Here is a 15,734-nt window from a genome sequence, read left to right as displayed (position 1 = left end):
AGCTTGACATCGTCAATGCGGTGCGCTGAACAATTGTCCAAGAGCAAACAAACATTTCGATTTTGTCTGCTCATGTCGCGAAGTGCCACCACCAAGTCAGCAAAAATGGCGGGTCATTCACGACCGGCTGTTTGCCACGTACTTGACAGGTAGGCTCCTGTTCCCCTTGAAGCCGCGCGGTTTTGCACTTTTGTGAGCCTTCACCGGTCAGTGGCCCGCCTTTCTTCAAAATTTGGGTGCTGTAAGAGATCGAAGGCTCGCGAAAAATTCGTAGAAGCGAGTGCGGGCTCACAAAGTAATTCGTTTTTGAGAGAGTTTTAATACATTAACTCCTATTGGGATTTCGCAGGGAATGAAAAATACTTCGTTGTGGCAAAAATTTCGTTGAAGTGGTATTCGTTGTGCCGGGATTCAACTGTAGTATCAACAGTGAGATCTGCGCAACTATCCAAATGCTCAATGCCACCGTTTACATTTTTACCATCAACTGGGATGGCCATGACGAAAGTAATGTCTACATGTTCCTCTTGTCGAATTGGCACTGTTCTTGGCAAAAGCCTGCCCTGTAAGAATTAAATACCAACCTTATGAATTAGTGATTGCATTGTGGGCATTTGTGTTATGAAATATGGCTGCTGTAGGGAGTAGAATGAGGTGCTGTGAAACGGATGAGGAGGTAAATCTTTTCTACAGCCTTCCCTCTCAAAGCACACAGCAATTAGCGCTAACAAACAACCAACACTCAGCCCAGGTACTGCCCACCTGTGTGCAATGCTGAGTGTGCAGTTCCTGTTCTTCACGCTGGATGGTAATTTCTTGTGACCATCTTTGGTGCCGCTATACTTTAAAAAGGAAACATTGAGAAGTTGTTTGTGAACACAGCATTAACTAGTCCACACTGGATACTGCTCCAAGTTGTTCTCTTATTATTAGGCTGCAGCTCTGAGGTGCCTGCTTGTGGATTCCGTGTCGTATTTGCCGGCGTAACAGGCCACCTTTCATGGTAGAAGAGCGAAATGCCAGCTGACATGACGAGAGTGGAGGAATAGACAACTGGAAGGTGGCTGCCACGGGAAGATCCCGGAGGGTGGCTAGTGGCGCAACCCACATACAAGCGGCAGCAGGTGGCATGTGAAGAGCTGCGCTCAAATTTAGCATTACCGGCTATCGTAATCGTCATTTTTTTTTCTGTTCTTACTGAAGCATTTTGTACTGGCCTTCCTGCTCGGACCACCATCTTGGACTGCAGTATCAATAAATAAATAAATCAGTGGAAACTTTACACACCACTACCCATTGCATGCTGAGAAGGAAACTCTTGGCATATACTGCAGCCTGAGAGTGTACCCCAGTTTGAGGTAAAATGCACTGACCTGTGCCTCCATGCCGGCCTCTGGCATGACCTGCTCTTCACGTGCCACTTCAGGTACTGGTGCAGGTTCAGGTACTGGTGCGGGTTCAGGGACTGGTGCCACTTCGGGAACCGGTTCAGGTTCTGAAAAGCGCCAAAGTGGTCTCAGTTCCAAGACTGCATTTATTTATTTATTATTTAATTACTCAGCCTACCAGCAGGCATTAGAGGGAAATTTGTGTACAGAAAAAGAAAAATTACGGAGGGCTCTTCAGACAGACTTCTTACATGCCTTGAATGAGAAAGCACTATTTATTACCTTCTCGTTTTTTATTGAAAAAAGTTTTCCTCTTTCTTTCTAATGACAAACTTACTCATTAGCATACACTCATAAGACAACGCATACACTAGGTTCACCTTCGTTCGCCAAGGAGCAATGTGGTATTATGGCCTATGGGGATTGCGTGCATCACCTCGCAATCTGAAAGTCCTGGGTCAATTCCTCACCCTTTCAGAAAAAATTTTATTTTAATGCGAAAGTATATGTCCCATTAGCACTAAAGTGTCCACCATCCATGACACAAAATTCGGAAAATGTCGGAACGCTGGTGTACGATGTCACAACGCATGCAAACAAACGTGTAGTCATGAATGACGATATGTAACATACTATGACCTATGGAAGTCAAGACTCATATTCATCTTGCAATACAGCATGACTCAGCACTTCACATTGCTGTAGAAAGTATGGACAGTCATGGCTCATAGTCATAGTAATGACTCAGTCATTCTGTAAAGTAGCATCATCATCATCATCAGCCTGACTAAACCCACTACAGGGCAGAGACCTCTTCCAATGTAGCATGACTCAGCATTTTATAAGTACAGTAATGCAAGGTGTTAAGCGTTTGTACAAAGTATGCATAGTCATACCTAATAGACATTCTGCAACATAGCATGATCGAACACATAGGACGTGGACATATAAAGCTTTCACATTCTCACACGTAAGCAGTCTAAAGTGTCTCTACAGAAATTTTTTTCTTTGATACCACAGTGACATCATCTGGGATTTCTGGGACCACTGCTGCTGGTCAACAATGATGCTGGGTTTCATTGCCAATGAACCATATAATGCTTTTCCATTAAAACAATACAGGTGACATAAGCACTGCCAGCCAACTAACTACAGTATTTTTCAGTGTATAAGTCGCAGTGTCTATGCCTAGTTTCCTCTTGAGTGCTTTTAACGCTACCTCTTTTCTTTAGAGCATGCTCAATTCTATCCATATTATACTTTTATATGTTGGTTATCATGCGCTTATTAACTTTGACAGCTATGCCAATTATATTCTACCTGCAGAGTTGGACGCTTTCATGCTTTGACGTTTCTTAATCAGGTCTTTCATCTCCGGAGAGAACTTGTCAGTATCCTGCCTAACTATCTTCCCGCCAACTTCTACTGCACACTCCATTATAGTAATATCTGCGAGATTATCATTTAATGCTTCCACATTAAGGTTGTCATCCTCGGTTACTTTGACTGGGATGTCATTAACAAGCATTTGTTCCCTGACCCACTCTGCTCTCTCGTCTTTTAATGCTACACTCAGGATTTTTGTTTCCATTGCATGCTGTAGCGTCCTCTACTTAATTTCAAGACTTCTGGTTGGCCTCCACATATCAGCCTTCAAAGCTGGGCCAGTACCGGCAAGAGGCAACTTATTCCACACTTCTCCAATGAAAAATTCCCCCTTAACGAGGCAGCCAGAGCCTTTGTTCCTGCTGCTGAGCCCAAGGCACAGAGCTCAGCAGCACAAGTAAGAGAGAGAGAAGCTGTGCCTTGTGAGAAGGTTTCCCACCTACCTGGTTCCTCTATAGCCACAGCACGCTGACGGCCTGTTGGCTCTGGCAGTGTCCTGATTCGTTGCCATAGCCGCAGCAGCTGCACCGAAATCAGTCCTGGGCAGAACCCACCAAGGAGCATGCAGCAACTCTTGGTACAGAAAGCCCAGCTGATCCCAGCCGGTCTCGGCATTCACATAGACTCTGCTGAGTAACAATGCCACTCCTCTCAACGGTGCATGCTGCCTTGTTTGGATACGACGAAGGCATGGGAAGTGCTGCGGCGCTAGTGCAAGGGGCCACAGGGAGAGATCGAGAAAAGAACAGCAACACAGAAGTGCAGTGTCAAGGTTAGCGTTTTGTGCCCGCATTCTGTTCTCATTCTCTGTCTGTGCCAGTGCCGTGGCTATTAATGAAGGTCACCTTGCCCTGCTTGTTACTCTTGCAGTGGGAAGTGCTTTATGCTGTGTCGTCGGCATGATTTGATGCGTGCTTTCGATGCTTGCCTACGTACTGGAACACATGTCCCAAGTATGTCAGCACTTCAGGACCACTGAAACTACAAAAAGATGTAACAGAAGATCAAAAATGTCAATTTTTGGCACCTGCCAGCTATGCCTCTAGTTTCATTTGTGTGGTCTCCGGATCCCACAACTACTCCGTATCCCTTGCACCTGAAAAAAACTGTCCTTAGGGTGCTTTAGAAGAGAGGGGTAATTGGAGATGAGGGACTGGTTAAGAGGAGATGGAACAATTAGATTGTCCAATTTGGTCAAAATTTTCTATTTCTCAATTTTTTATCGTAACTCTCAGGTCACCTATCTTGTGACAAAAAATTTTTAAAGTGATGTTTTTTATGAGTGTTCGTATGGAATTGTGAGTGAATCACGCTTAAGGTGGTCCGACGACAGAGAACTGCCATCTTAGTGTCACCATGAAGAGGAGAGACTGGAAGGTGAGCACTTCCACTGGTAGCATGGGTGCATGTCTCTGAGTAAAAAGCACATGAGACGATGAATGAGGCAAAGAAGAGAATAAACCTTAAGGTTGATTTTCTCAGCTCTCACTTTTTCTGTGATTGCAATTAGGTACTCATTTCTCTGGCATTTCATAACGATTAACAAATAACAGTAGAATGATTCTGCTTTTACAGCGCAGCTCTTAGAGTAACCAGCAAAGCTACAGCAAGGCAAAGAGCATGGCAAAGGCTGAAAAAAATAGGGCGAATACGAAGAGAAGGTGAAAAGGCAGCAGCGGAAGAGAGGAAAGCTGAACTGTAAGATGGAAAGTGAATGAAGAGGGTATGGTGGGGGCAGGTGAGAGGGGTTGCAAACAGGTTGCCCCATCTCTTGCATAATGAATACGGTAAACAGAATTTGTGAAAAATGACGCACTGTCTTGCTCTAGTTGGACAAATTTTTGCGCAAAGATTGTGGACCCCTTAATTGCTGCACAGGTGCATGGCTGATTATGTTCAAATCAGAGTAAGATTTATCAAAAAATTGCTAGTCCATGAATTGCCAGTTGCACCGTCAACCAGCACATACATGGGCAACTATGGGAGCTGATTGTAGACTCCATGTCATTTACCACGGGAATGGGCACACACTACTCAGAATATGCAGGTCACGTGCCTCATGGCCCCGCTCCAAATGACGACGCTTTATTTGTGGCTTTAGCGTCCCTCCTTGAAGCAAACGGACAGGCACGCTGCAATGGGTTCTCGCGTGAAGTAGCAAACGTGAAAGAGGACACTACAATCAGACAAGGGTTGTACCGTGCCGCTCTGCACCACTGAAGGAGTGTTTGTTCAGTGCGATAGTCTAGAGCCCTTGTGTGACAAAGCAGTAATGCTTCACATTGTACTCTTAAAAGGGTAGTGAAATGTTTTCCGAAAATTTTGAACGGCATAAGTATTTGACTGAATAGCCAAAAAAATAAATTTCGGTTTCCTAGTGCACGTCTCCCTCAACTCTACAGAAACGTCATCTTAAGCAGCCAATCAGAGACTTCTGTCGTCACCATAATATGGCGGCTTAGCAAGTTCTATTGAGCCATAATTGACCGAGGTCACAATGCCATATGGACTCGAATGTGGCGTCAAAATGACATCACGCCAGGTAATTAAAAAATGCCCAATCTACCCGAGCTGCACCGTCACCTGCTAGAATGGGGTCTGCTGTTGGGCTGACATATATGTCCCAATCAACCAGCGTACATTCATCAGATCTCCGAAGTATGTCCTTCATTGGATATCTGTGGGAGATCTGCCAATGTCCATTGGCTCTAGCACGGACCTCTGACGGAGGTACAAATATAATTATTTAGCCCCCAGACAGATATCCATCCCAGATATCCCCCGGCGGATGTTTCGAGGATATTCGCAGGTAATGCCTTCACCATCATGAAGCAAGCCTGAACTACAACCACCAAGTCACAGAGCTTATTGGCTTATTAAAAGTTCACAGAATAGCCAAAACCGGACATTCACCTTGCCATATGCCATATGCATGAATCTGTAAAGCAATCAATGACCAAAATGGCAAAGCGTTGGAGGCCTGACATACAGGTCTCAGACCCCGCAGATACTTTGGAACCACGTGTAGCTTGGAGGTGCCAACTACTGATGGCCATTTTTACAGAACCTCAACACACATTCAAAATGTGTGACAAAGCTTCAATACATTCCCTTTTTTTTAAATGTAATGACCTCGTGTGCTTGAAAAATACATGATTTCAGAAATGATTATTGTGCCATTTAGCCTTTTCTGTGTTCCAAAAGTATTTGAAATATTGAATTCAAAATTATCCGAAGAAAATTGCTATTTGATTAGAACCAAAAAAACCACTATTCGCACATGCCTAGCCTCAATATACAGCAAAATCAAGCTGCACTCAAATTTGGCACTAGGGAGTGTCATATTTATTGGTAAATTTTTTTGCGCATGAATTTGAGACATTCAAAAGAGCAATAAAACTTCATTTTTCTACGTATAAGTGTAATAATTTTATAAAGTCATTTTGTAAGAAATGTTCTCAAGTATGCATGCTGGGGCTTAACTTTTATTTACATGAGTACTGGACATCTAGTAGAAAAACTGACAGCTTTATTGCACAGAACAGAGATTTGTAAGCATACTGACATTAAAAAAAGGCTTTTTATTTAATTTTTATTATATCAATGCCCCAGGGCTGACCTTATGACGGTGTTATTTTTTATATCTCCACAACTATACTAGCTACCTTAAAATAAAAAGTAGCTGCCAACTCGGCATACAAAGTTGCATATCTCTGCCAAATGGGGTTACATTTCGTGAATAAATAATGAAAATAGACTTAATTGCCACATCTCCACTTAATACACATGCAAAAGAAGCCAAAAGTCACTAAAACCATATTATTTGAGGTAGTGTTGAATAGATACTACTTTATATGAAAAACCACATGACACATATAAACCCCTGCTTGTTCCCAAGCCATACAAGCATGCCTTGCATACCCTAGTCAGTAGCTCACAACCCAAGGGTCATGGGTTTGAGTCCCGTCTAAAATCTAAAATCACTGTGCCAAATTCTCTGGTATAGAAAGCACAGCCATGAAATGGCTAGGAAGAACTCTTCGAGTTAAAAAACAAAACAAAACAACAGCAACAAATGCAACAGATGCTAACTTTAACCTGACTGGTTTCAATTGGCTTACAAATATGTCACACTGTGTTCTAGCCAGTTTGAAATGGTCCCTTCCACTAGGCTCATACTCTGTCCTCATTTGCGCGTTTGCAGTGTGAAAGATTTTTGCACAAATAATGCTAGCCGAGAGCCATTTGATACATACTACTTGATGAGGAGACCCCATTTAAGGGCATATTCATTGCCCTTAAATGGTACATGGGATATTTGCTTTGCCTCCATTTGCCAACAGCATAAAGAATGAGGGATAAACTAGCCCAATTTTCGATTCTGTGTAACGATTCCACAGTTCTTGACCCTAACAAGCCACCGCCGACTGTGGATTGCCTTGATTTGAATTTTTACGCCAAGGAGGCCTTGCCAAATGTAGTCATTTCAGCGCTAGGCAGAAGGGCCCGAAAGAACTCAGCATGACGTTATCAAAAACCTTGCTCGGTTCAGTTACCTATAAGAAATTGGGCCCCGACTCGACTTAACTGGCCATGGAACTGGCTATCTACCCGATACGACTTGGATAACCTTGGCCAAATGCAAAAAATGTGTCACAAAATATTTTCACATTTTAACACCAAATGGTGCCACTGCGGCATGCGCTGTCATTGCGTTCAGGTTGGTATACGATAAACTAAAGTGCTTATGCGATTTTCCCTTTAACTTCTCACTAAATGCTTGTGTATAGCATACATAAGAGCTCATATGCTATTTTAAAGCTCTCTATTATGGCACTGCACTGAAATGAAGCCAGATTTAGCTCATGCACGTGTCAATGTGGTATCCACGGCAACTGAAAATCAACGTGATGCAAGTATTGGGCGCAGTATACATACGGCGACAAGGCTGCCGGAACAGCTCCTCCACGCCCTGGCCATTGGGCAGCATCACCATGTCCTAGAAAGGAAAGGTACCACAACATCAGGGCCGGATGCACTGCATGTCTTCCCTCCACAGCACCCATACCACTCAATGTGGAACAAGCACACTCATTCCACTGCAAAGATCACTAGAGTGGCATGAGACTGCTCTGACTGTCCCAACTGTCTGAAGATCAGTGCCCATTCAGAGCACATCCCTGGATCCATGTAACGCTGCCATTACCTTCCCTTACCCTCCCCTCTTCCTTCTGGACCGATTGACCAGATAAAACATTTATTATGACCAGCCTTAGTGGAGTAAGTGCTTCTTTTAGGGTGTCTACTCATCGGGGTACAACTTCAGAAAACGCCTCATGCCGGTACTTTGACCTTCAAGATCAGCCAAAGTCAAAGCAGGACTTGGTCGATTGCGCAACTGTCTAGCTATGTGACTGAGCATAGTATGTGTCACATGATCAACTGAGTTTAGACCATTGGTTAATTATGCAGTTATGTCAAATAATTAATGGGCAAAATTAGCATTAATTGCAATTAAAACCAAGCTTTGCACCACATCTAGTCACATACCATTGGAAAGCTAGGTTGAGTGCAAATGTGCTGTGCTAGTTAGCAACCATTATTAATTAGCACTAATTAGTTCATTTCAGTTAGAACCAAACTTTGCGATATAGTATCCAGTCATATATAGTTGGAAAGCTTAGGTCAAGTGATTGCATTGTGCTAGTTAGCGACCAGAACAAATTAGCGTCAATTATTTAATTGCAGTTAAAACCAAAACCAATCATAACCGCAGAGCTAACGCACTACTAACTAGGTTTAACAGAGTTTGACCTTTGCCAATTTTTTGATGGGGCCCTAACACTAGTCTCGGATAAAGTTCTTTTTTCCACTTCCTCCACCACAGACATAAATGCATTTTTATGAACAAAGCGAAAGCAACAGCTATCCAGAATTAATTGTCCCACTACTGGTGTTACTAGAGCAAGTGGTACCTGGTGCAGTGACCTAATGTGTCACCCCCCGTTTTATTATATCCTAATGTCCTGCTCCACTGTGTAGCTCGTTCTGTACTGTATGAAGATATTTCACTAAAATATAACAAGAAAAAACTGCTTAGTAGAAGTAATGATCCACGAAGATGCATATAAAAGGGGAGAGTATTACATACGTGCAAGACGCAGCCCAGTCACGAAAGACCAATTGGAACTGGCCAAAAGAGAATTTAACCCAATCAGTCTTCCCTGACTGGGAGGCGGAGCCTGCCAGACTGCTAAGGCCCTCAAATAAAGTTTTTTCGTTCTCCACATTGCAGCATGGGAACCGCTCTTGATCTTCCTGCTTTCAAAACTTATCAGCTTGATGTAATCCTATGGCTGTAAAAGCATCTTTCTGATGCTATGCTAGGAGTGGATCTGCTGTGTGGTATGGCCTAAGCCGAACAATGAGATCGGTGGCCGCGGGCAGTGGATGACCTTGAACAACCGAAGGGCGCCATTTCGTAGGCCAAGTGGTCACCTGACGGAGCACTTGGTAAGGGCCAGTGAATGAGAAGATTTTCAGAGTCTGAAGTGCCAAATAGAGTAGAATGAGTGGGCACTGAGGAAGGTAGCCCTCAAATGCCAGCAGTCATAAACCTACTTCTAATAGGTTTGCGAAGTGGCTATGCGGGCACGGACAAGTTGGTTCATCAGTTCAGATTAGCTTGTGCGATGTTATACCATGTGTACTCTGTAGTTTGGATGCTAGCAATGTGTCCAAAGGCAACATTGGGTATATAAAATTGCAAAAACCTGACAAAGTCGTGGTTAGAAGAACTGAATGTGAGTGTAAAAAGCAGCACTGTGGTCGACTGAGATGTACACAGATGGCATATCAGTCAATGTTCGGTTGAGGTGATCGGTATAAGGCCATTGGTCTGGGGATGATAGGCTCTGGTCAGTTTATGCCAGGAGGGACATGAGCAGAGAATGTCATGGATGACGCCTGACAAAAAAAAAAAATCTCTGTCGTGTGAACAATTGTTGTGGAGCATGGTGGTTAAAGGTAACCTGTTATAGGGGCCCAAACCTAAAGTTTGCCATGCGACGACAGCACCGTGCTCCTCCCGTAGCGGCGGAATTTTGAAGTGTCGATCGGGCGGGACGGCACCGTGGTGCTCTGACTGGCCATGTTAGCATGCTGCGCGCGCTTTCTCTCTCTGCGTGCTGCTCGCGCCTGTCTCCTCGCGGGCCCGGCGGATGTGAGCACAGCCTGACAACTGCACAGTGTGCCGATTATGTCCATTGGTGTGCAGCTTTTTACACGGTGATCGAAGTGGCACGTGGCACCATGGTTGCCTAAAGGCGGGGAAGCATGTTGGTTGACTTGTGGGCTTCCCTGAAATGACGCATTTGCTTACTGCCGTGTGTGCTGTCAACAGAAATTACCCGGTGGCAGGAATCATTCAATGCAAAGTATCGGTGCAGTATCAAGCACTGCAGTATTTGTTATAAAAATAGTACTAATGATCCATCACCTGTGGCAAGAGGAGAGAGTGCTGGCGGGCTCTTAATATATGTGCACTTACTCGGCCGACACGATTCCCCATGTGAACTAACCTTGCGTCTCTGTCATACACATGCGGTAATAGTGCAGCTCTGCAGATTACAGACCACGCACTGTAGACCTCTGGCGACCGTGCAATAGTGTTACGCGCCCCATCGATGCACATCAGAACTGAGTTGTGCCTGTGGTTTGTGAGTTTAACGTCCCAAGTCTGTACGTACATTGCGCACAAAGCTGTTTTTGAAGGGCCCCGGTTTAAGTTATTATTTCTAGATATCTGTATGGTAAATACGCCATCTGCTGTAAATACGACCATACGGCAGAAGCAACTAGGCAAGCGTGACACCGGTAAGAACGGCAATGCATTACCATATTGGTAATATCAGGCGCATGCTCATGCTAAAATTCTCAAATCTCAACAGAATGGGATTCAGTAATGCACACCGACATCGCGAAATGCGCTTTCGTATTTCGCACAAATCTAAACGCAGTGTAATTTGACCTGAGACAGTGGGGTGAGCAGCCTAGCGCCAAAGCCATTGAAACACCACGAAAAGGGAAAAGAAAAAGGTAGCAGAAACGCCACCAGCACGCATAGCGGAAGCAAGCAGATCAAGCTGACAAAGAAAAAATAAACCCGAAACGCATTTGTGGCACAGTTTCATTCGAAGGTAGGCTTTAATTTCAGCTTTCACTTCGTACACCACGTGGTTATGAACTCTGGGCACAAAACTAGGGCGTGACGAAAAGAGTGCCCTTTTGGACTATTTGCTTGATGCCACGCACATGAGCTGTTCCCTTTCTAAAGCACGAGAACACATGCAAAATTTTCGCAGCAGTGTCCAAGCATGAGAACAACCCTTGAGCGGGCGTGCTCTTCTTTCACAACAGGTCCATGCACAAGCGGAGAGAAAGCGAGCTCCTCTCACAGCGGCGCCGAAGCGTGAGCCAGAAAGAACGAGCGTGCGTGCGCAAAACTAGTTTCGTTCACGTGCGGACGAGGCAGACGCACACAAATCAGTGGCGAAGCTCGTCGCCCTGCATGACCAATTACGAGGAGTCGCTCGGAGAGGGCGCTGTTAGCTGGCATCCACAGCGCCCTCTGGCCAAGATTGTGTCCCCTATAGAAGAAAAGTAGTCACATGATCACTCACAATGGCAACCCAGTTATTCCCTGAATGTAATGTCATAAAAATACAAATGGAGGTCGAGGCCAACACGCCAAAAGCTATCGGGGGTAATGCCAATAGCCTAGCTAAAAGGGACCAGCAGTCAAATCAGATGTCTTTTTCCTACGCTGACACTTGTTGCAGGAAGCAATGTAGTGGCGCACAGTGCAGTACAAACCGGACTAACAGAAATGATGACGTAACTGACCGTATGTGGGTGACACACCATGATGGCCAGCAGTAGGCAAATAAGGATCTAATTCTGCGCTGCTGAACATAGCTACTGGGGTCCCACAGACAGCTAGCTACTCAGGCCTGTCGGAGTGGACATTATGGTGATTCTGGGTGCAATTGTTGAGCACAAAGTCAGAGGGGAGTCGAGACTTTCAATGGATGATCGTAGTGAGCCGTCTCAGCACTGTTCGTCGTGATGTTGATTAAAGTTGAAGTGGCAAAGAAGCATGGTCCGTCGCCGGTCTCACTCGAGTCAGCTAGGCAGCTCCACAGGGTGACAACACAAGCAGTCTGTGTCGTGGTAGATGCCTGGACCTGAATATGTGACTGAATGAATACTCTTAAAGGCACAAAGGCCCATGACTAAGTCGTCTCATGGGGTATTTTAGCTGAAATAAACAGAAAAGGGCATGCTGGTCAGTTACTGAATGCGAAATGCCAGCCAAACAGATAAGGGTGAATTTAGACAACAGCTCACATGAGCGCCAAACAATCATGCAGTGAAGGAGTAATTTTGCTCAGTGGCAGGGGGAAGCCACGTGGAATTATAAGCAATGAAAATTCATGGCCCTGCTGTTGGGCTAAAACATCACCGATCCAGAGTCCTCTGGTGTTGGCGCAATCTTAAGTGGGGGCCCATTCATCAAAATGGGTTATCACTTTGGCATGGTCATCAACATGATGAGCAACGAAAGGACTTTCTCTTGGGTGGAGGGTTTTTCAACCCTCTGAGGTGAAAGGAATGTATTTCTTGAACCATTCTGTCAGTGGATGGTCTATATTGATGGAATATTCAACGACATGGCAACAATATATCAGCAAAGGCCACAAAGCTCGAGATATCCTTTGATGGCTGGTGAACAGGGAGGCCCTTGACAGCCCAGACTTCGCCAGGACCCAGTTGTGCACATCAGAGGTGTCAGCGACATATCTAAGAATGGCGGGCTTGCAGCGGAAAAACTGACACAGTGCAGAATTAACTTGAGCCACACTTGATGAAAAGTACCAGGAACAATAAAAAGTGGTCTAGAGGTAAATAGAAAAGGAGGCAAGAAGACCACAACGATGTCGACGAAGCACGAACAGATGATCTACTTGAAGCCCTGAAGGCGAGTTTATAATCCACTCAAAAGCGGCCAGACCATTCAGGCAAACAGCATATAAGTTTAAACTGATAAGACATCATCACGTATAAAGAGTGTGGTCTTTACACTCCATGACATCCACAGCTTTCTGCCAGTAATACGAGCTGAGATCGATAGTTGAAACTGCATTCATCATCGTAATGACACTTACAGGTTTAGTCTACAAAACGAAGCAGAAAAACAGTGACTGACATTTGTCAACACACTTGACAGCACTTTAAGCACAACTCGTCCGAAAGGTCATATGCGGCATATGTTTGGGTGTTTACAACGGCTCCCAAGACTTATATGCAACTGCATTCTGACTTCTAAGTCATCCTGCCTGCTGGTCAGAGCTCTTTTTTGCTGTCATGTAAAATTGAAAACACTGGTAGGTAATGAAACGCCACAATGCTAATTGAGTGAAATGGCATTATTATTCGTTCAGAAGAGCCAGGCTTCCACAACCAATCGATATCAACCCTCCAGAGGTAGTATCCACCAGTCTTCATTTTTTGCATGGAGGAAAAACTACACGCACTCTTCAGTCTGAGTAGGATAAAATGACAAAGATGGTGCTAGGTACACAGTGACAGTCCCCAAGTAATTTAAATGCACAGTGAAAAAGCAAGTCTTGATATTCAAGCTTGGATCCGAAGTGCCCGGCACAAGAAATGGGAGCTCTGCATACAATTGAGAATGATAAACTGTTGTGGAAATGGCAGAAACACTACTGGAAGCAACTAAAAACCAATTGAAACCAATCAGATCTCATTAGGTCCGCACTGCACCCTGGCCGGTACCAAATGGTCTTTCTCGACTGGGCTAGGCTGTCAAGGAGGTGCGTATACCTGAATGCGAGGCTGGGCTTCGTTTTCGATCATGTTCTGCCGCATCTCCTCCACGTTGAGCTGTGGCTCCTCGTCGATGATGATGTGGCGACGCCTGCGGACGGGCACAATTGGTGGTGACCTGGACACCCGGCGCCTTCTCCGCCTTCTCTCTGGAGAAACCATGCCAGGAAATGCCAAATGTGGACACAATTCAGACAAATTTGGCATCAGCTACTTATAGAAGGGACACTGTGAACAAGTTGAAGTTGTCCTGCATCAACAGAATGCCCCATTCTATCATATCTTAAAAGCCAGTGATTTCTGCACCAGTCAGCCATTGTCATCAGTTTGTGAAAGAAAACTTAGCTTCATAGACAGATGTACCTTGTGAACATGTGGTTTTCTTGCTTTTTATTTTTTGCAATTCTGCATGCGCCGAACCTTTGCTGGTTTACAATTTGATTTTAGCTCTGCTGGGAGTTCAGCCTGCGTGCGTCGGATCTTCTTGCTTCATCCTGCTTTATCATCATCATCATCAGCCTGACTACACCCACTGCAGGGCAAAGTCCTTTCCCATGTCTCTCCAATTAACCCTGTCCTTTGCCAGCTGCAGCCACCGTGTCCCTACAAACTTTTTAATCTGATCCACCCACCTGTTACAAGCCAATATTAAAAACAAATTGTTTCTCCAAGCGTAAGTTGTAAATTGCGAGGTTTAACGTCCCAAATCGACACTTGGGGTATGAGGGACGACTTAGTGGAGTCTTAGGGAATACTGATTTCGAACCACCTGGGCTCTTTGACGTGCGCCGATATTGCACAATACAGCTTAGTTAGTTTATGGGGACCTGCTGCGGTGGCTCAGTGGTTAGAGCACTTGGCTACTGAGCTGAAGTACCCGGGTTTGAACCTGACCGTGGTGGCAGCGTTTCAATGGAGGCGAAATGGAGATGTAGTGGAGGCCCTCCAATACAGCAACTTTTTCTTCCATTGTTCTTTTGCTCCCGCCATCCCTCTCTTTCCTTATAGCATGGTTGTCCATCAAGATATGTGAAACAATTACTGTGCCAGTTCCTTTCCTCAACAACCATTTTTCAGTTTTTTTGTTTATGGGGGCTTAACGCTTTTCAGGCTATATGAGGGACACTGTAGTGGAGGGCTCCACAAATTTTGACCACCTGGGGTTCTTTAACATGTGCTGACATCGTACAGAACATGGGCTTCTAACATTTTGCCTCCATCGAAATTCAACCACAATGGCTGGGATCGAACCCGTGTCTTTTGGATAAGCTGCCGAGCACCATAACCACTGAGCTTCCGTGGCGGCACAACTGCACAGTACAGGAGCACCTTTCGTGTTTCGCCTCCATCAAAATATGACCACCACAGTGGGGATCGAGCCCCTGAACTTGGAAACACCAGCCACTGAGCCACTATAAAAGGGGTCCTCCAAGCTTAATCTAGTGTATGTGTCTCCTTTCATGGTTTTCTCAATGCAGAATAAATGTTATTAGTTCAGCACCTCCTCTACTGGCACATATTTATTTATGTTGGCCCATTCCTGCTTATAGATCAATCACTTTGGTTAATGTCAACTTCTGATTAGCTGAACTGATCTCTGCGGCTCTTACAAGTTTGTTCTCATTCCGTATCTACTCCCAATGAGTTCGTTCATTTTCATTCACATTCATTGTTCACATTAATTTTTAAAATGTCACTCACTGTGATTTGCTTCCCGAGCAGTCTGAAAAAAGACAGAAGAAAAGAAAGTGTGCACTACAGTTCACGAGTATCCTTTTGCTATTAGCATTAATGAACGAATGCATTCTGGGGACTGTATGTTAAGTTTTTCCCAAAAACGAACTTTGTGTCTGCAAAATACAATTCACCTGCACAACAACACACGTCATTCTACGACAAGAACATGAACACCTAGGGGCGTTGCCACAAGAAGAGCAGAGCAATTAAAGCACATGAGGAGCTTTCTCTGGCATGAGCTAAACCCACCTCAACAGAAAGCAAGAAAAAGGCGCAAGTTTTTTTACCTGCAAGAATGCACTGGAAGCTATTGTG

The 15,734-nt window shown here is 44.7% G+C and overlaps 1 protein-coding gene across 1 annotated transcript in view; it reads right to left on the bottom strand.

Annotated features, from left to right (window-relative positions):
• The window catches only part of LOC144102302 (uncharacterized), a 52,834-nt gene that overhangs the window by 5,617 nt on the left and 31,483 nt on the right, over positions 1 to 15,734 (bottom strand). Inside the window, exons 10-13 of the mRNA XM_077635605.1 lie at positions 13,680 to 13,831; positions 7,713 to 7,773; positions 3,218 to 3,313; positions 1,374 to 1,495 (exon numbers count right to left, since the gene is read on the bottom strand). Coding sequence (XP_077491731.1) covers positions 1,374 to 1,495; positions 3,218 to 3,313; positions 7,713 to 7,773; positions 13,680 to 13,831 — 431 coding nt within the window. The remainder of the gene's footprint in view (positions 1 to 1,373; positions 1,496 to 3,217; positions 3,314 to 7,712; positions 7,774 to 13,679; positions 13,832 to 15,734) is intronic.

Source organism: Amblyomma americanum, chromosome 8 (assembly GCF_052857255.1).
Source record: "Amblyomma americanum isolate KBUSLIRL-KWMA chromosome 8, ASM5285725v1, whole genome shotgun sequence".
Taxonomy (NCBI): domain Eukaryota; kingdom Metazoa; phylum Arthropoda; class Arachnida; order Ixodida; family Ixodidae; genus Amblyomma; species Amblyomma americanum.
Note: the sequence above shows the minus strand (reverse complement) of the source record. Positions and strands in the feature narration are given on the sequence as shown.